The sequence below is a fragment of the Ammodytes marinus genome (assembly GCF_949987685.1).
Source record: "Ammodytes marinus genome assembly, contig: scaffold_63, whole genome shotgun sequence".
NCBI lineage: Eukaryota > Metazoa > Chordata > Actinopteri > Uranoscopiformes > Ammodytidae > Ammodytes > Ammodytes marinus.
The window spans coordinates 164450-166949 of NW_027648341.1; the positions used below are offsets into that span (position 1 = coordinate 164450).

A 2500-nucleotide genomic window follows, 5' to 3' on the forward strand; every position below is an offset into this window, starting at 1 on the left:
GATAAGGAAGATTTTTTTTTCATTATGTCGTGAAAATGTCAAGAATAAAGACGAAAACTCCAAAATGCTATTGGAGTTAGTGGGGGCATTTATGTATTTCCAGCATACTACAATTGACCTGCATGTATAGAGACATCCTAAATTTTCTGGCATACTAAATAGTAGGGAAAGTATGGGGATTGGAACGCAGGGATTGCCTAGGCTGTGTAAACTGGTATGTAAATAAAGGAGGCACCACTTTAGCTATAGCAACATGCCCGTTTACAGAGCCTAGGCTGTGTATTAACACTGGATTTATTTCTTCCAGCACACACACAGTACAGACAGGTAGTGGATCATAAGGAGATATTCACTGACTTTGACCAAAAAAAGTGATTTTGACAAAAAGTGTTCTCCAGAATCACTGACTACACCTTTAATGTATTTTAATATAGTAATAAAATAAAGAACTGAATGGTGCGTGTGGATTTGAGAGCGTTTGAGTTCGTTTATTGGCGCTGAGAGGCAGAGACAGACGTTACAGTGAAGAACAGAAAGTTTAGGTTTCATTTACAGAAAAAAAAAATTATTTTATATAAAACAATTGGAATAAAGAGGTTCGATCCAACCTCAGGAGAGAGAGAGAGAGAGAGAGAGAGAGAGTGTGTGAGAAGGAGAGTGTGTGTGTGTGTGTGTGTGTGTGAGAGAGAGGAGAGTGTGTGTGTGTGTGTGTGTGTGTGTGTGTGTGTGTGTGTGTGTGTGTGTGTGTGTGTGTGAGAGAGAGAGACACACAGGGGGAGAGTGTATTTTGTTTCTGTGAGGCTGTGTGTGTGCATGTGTGCGTGTGTGTGTGAGAGTGTTTGATAGACGTAGAAAGATTGAGAGAGAGAGTGAGAGAGTGAGAGAGAGAGAGAGAGAGGAGAGAGAGAGAGAGAGAGAGAGAGGGAGAGAGAAAGAGAGAGAGAGGGAGAGAGAGAGAGCGAGAGAGAGAGAGAGAGAGAGAGAGGTTCACAGATTGTTGGTTGTAGTCCACATCACTTTTGGTCCGAGCGAGGAGAGCTGTGAAGGAGAGGGAAAGTCAAAAGATCAATTTAGAAAAAATTATAATTAATATAATTAAACCTGCAGTGTGTAGAATTTTGGGTTTTATTTCCTAGCAGATTTTGTAGAAAGTAATTATAATATCCATAAGTACATTTAATGAAGTGCATAATAGCTGAAGGGTCTCATATATGTCCATATTTCTGCATATTTTGGACCAATGCCTAGTGCCGCCATCTTGAAAGTGTCATAGTTGGAATGTCATCAGGTGCATTGTTTAAAATTTAGAATTGTTCTTGTCCTTGAAGGCCACTGTAGCTTCTGTTATTATTCTAAAGGGTTGGGGTTACCCAGGGAGCGTTGCATTCTAGAACTTTGTAGAACTTTCTTGATGATGTCATATTACACACTGCACCTTTAATACATTATAATCTATACCACATATGTATAACTGTTATACCACTGTATCTATACAGGCTTGTGAGTCTCACCTGCTTAATAAACTGAGTGGCGTTGAACAGTTCACTGCAGCCGTAAACAACTTTCTTCCCTGGTTTCATCTGAAAACACAAAGTCGTCATATTTCATGATGAATAAAATGTTGAAAATACACACTGGCCCCATCCAGTATCACACAAGTAGACCTAAATAACATTATGGGACTTATTTCTAATAAACTGTGCTTTTCTAGGCTGCTAAATAAGAGGATAAGCTGTAGTAGTTCTCGCTAAAGTGTGCTATAGATACACTCAGCAAAAATATAAATGCAACACTTTTGTTTTTGCTCCCATTTTTCATGAGATGGACTTAAAGATCTAAAATTCATTCCAGATACACAATATTACCATACAACATTCCACAGGCCACAATTGACAATCTGATAAACTCTATGCGAAGAAGATGTGTTGCACTGCATGAGGCAAATGGTGGTCACACCAGATACTGACTGGTTCTGAGTCCCCAGACCCCCAATAAAGCAAAAAAATGCACATTTCAGGGTGGCCTTTTATTGTGGACAGTCTAAGGCACACCTGTGCACTAATCATGATGTCAGATCAGCATCTTGATGTGGCACACCTGTGAGGTGGGATGGATTATCTCAGCAAAGCAGAAGTGCTCACTATCACACATTTAGACAGATTTGTGAACAATGTTTGAGAGAAATGGTACAATTGTGTATCTGGAATGAATTTTATATCTTTAAGTCCATCTCATGAAAAATGGGAGCAAAAACAAAAGTGTTGCGTTTATATTTTTGTTGAGTGTATATAAAATAAAAATCCATTATAATAATTTTCAGCAGTATTAAACTACCTTGGCGTAGTCCACCAGATTCTGGTACTCGATGTAGTTTCCTCCTCCGACCACGAACACAATGGCCTGAAACAAACACACACACAAGTTTATCAGTAAAGGCCATTTCGGGGCGCCCTTAGCTCAGTTGGTAGGGCGTCCCTCCCCCCCATGGGCCTCGGCCAGC

At 39.8% G+C, this 2500-nt stretch overlaps 1 protein-coding gene across 2 annotated transcripts in view; it reads right to left on the bottom strand.

Annotated features, from left to right (window-relative positions):
* Positions 1 to 2500, bottom strand: part of LOC307270671 (sec1 family domain-containing protein 1) — a 39171-nt gene that overhangs the window by 7360 nt on the left and 29311 nt on the right. The window contains exons 23-25 of one of the 2 annotated variants that reach the window (XM_080054555.1): positions 2335 to 2400; positions 1512 to 1580; positions 7 to 1038 (exon numbers count right to left, since the gene is read on the bottom strand). The exons of the other annotated variant lie outside the window; for it this stretch is intronic. Of the exons in view, the coding sequence (XP_079910681.1) occupies positions 988 to 1038; positions 1512 to 1580; positions 2335 to 2400 (186 nt within the window). The 3' untranslated portion in view covers positions 7 to 987. Of the gene's footprint in view, positions 1 to 6; positions 1039 to 1511; positions 1581 to 2334; positions 2401 to 2500 lie in introns of those variants that run through there. 2 annotated transcript variants of the gene reach the window in all.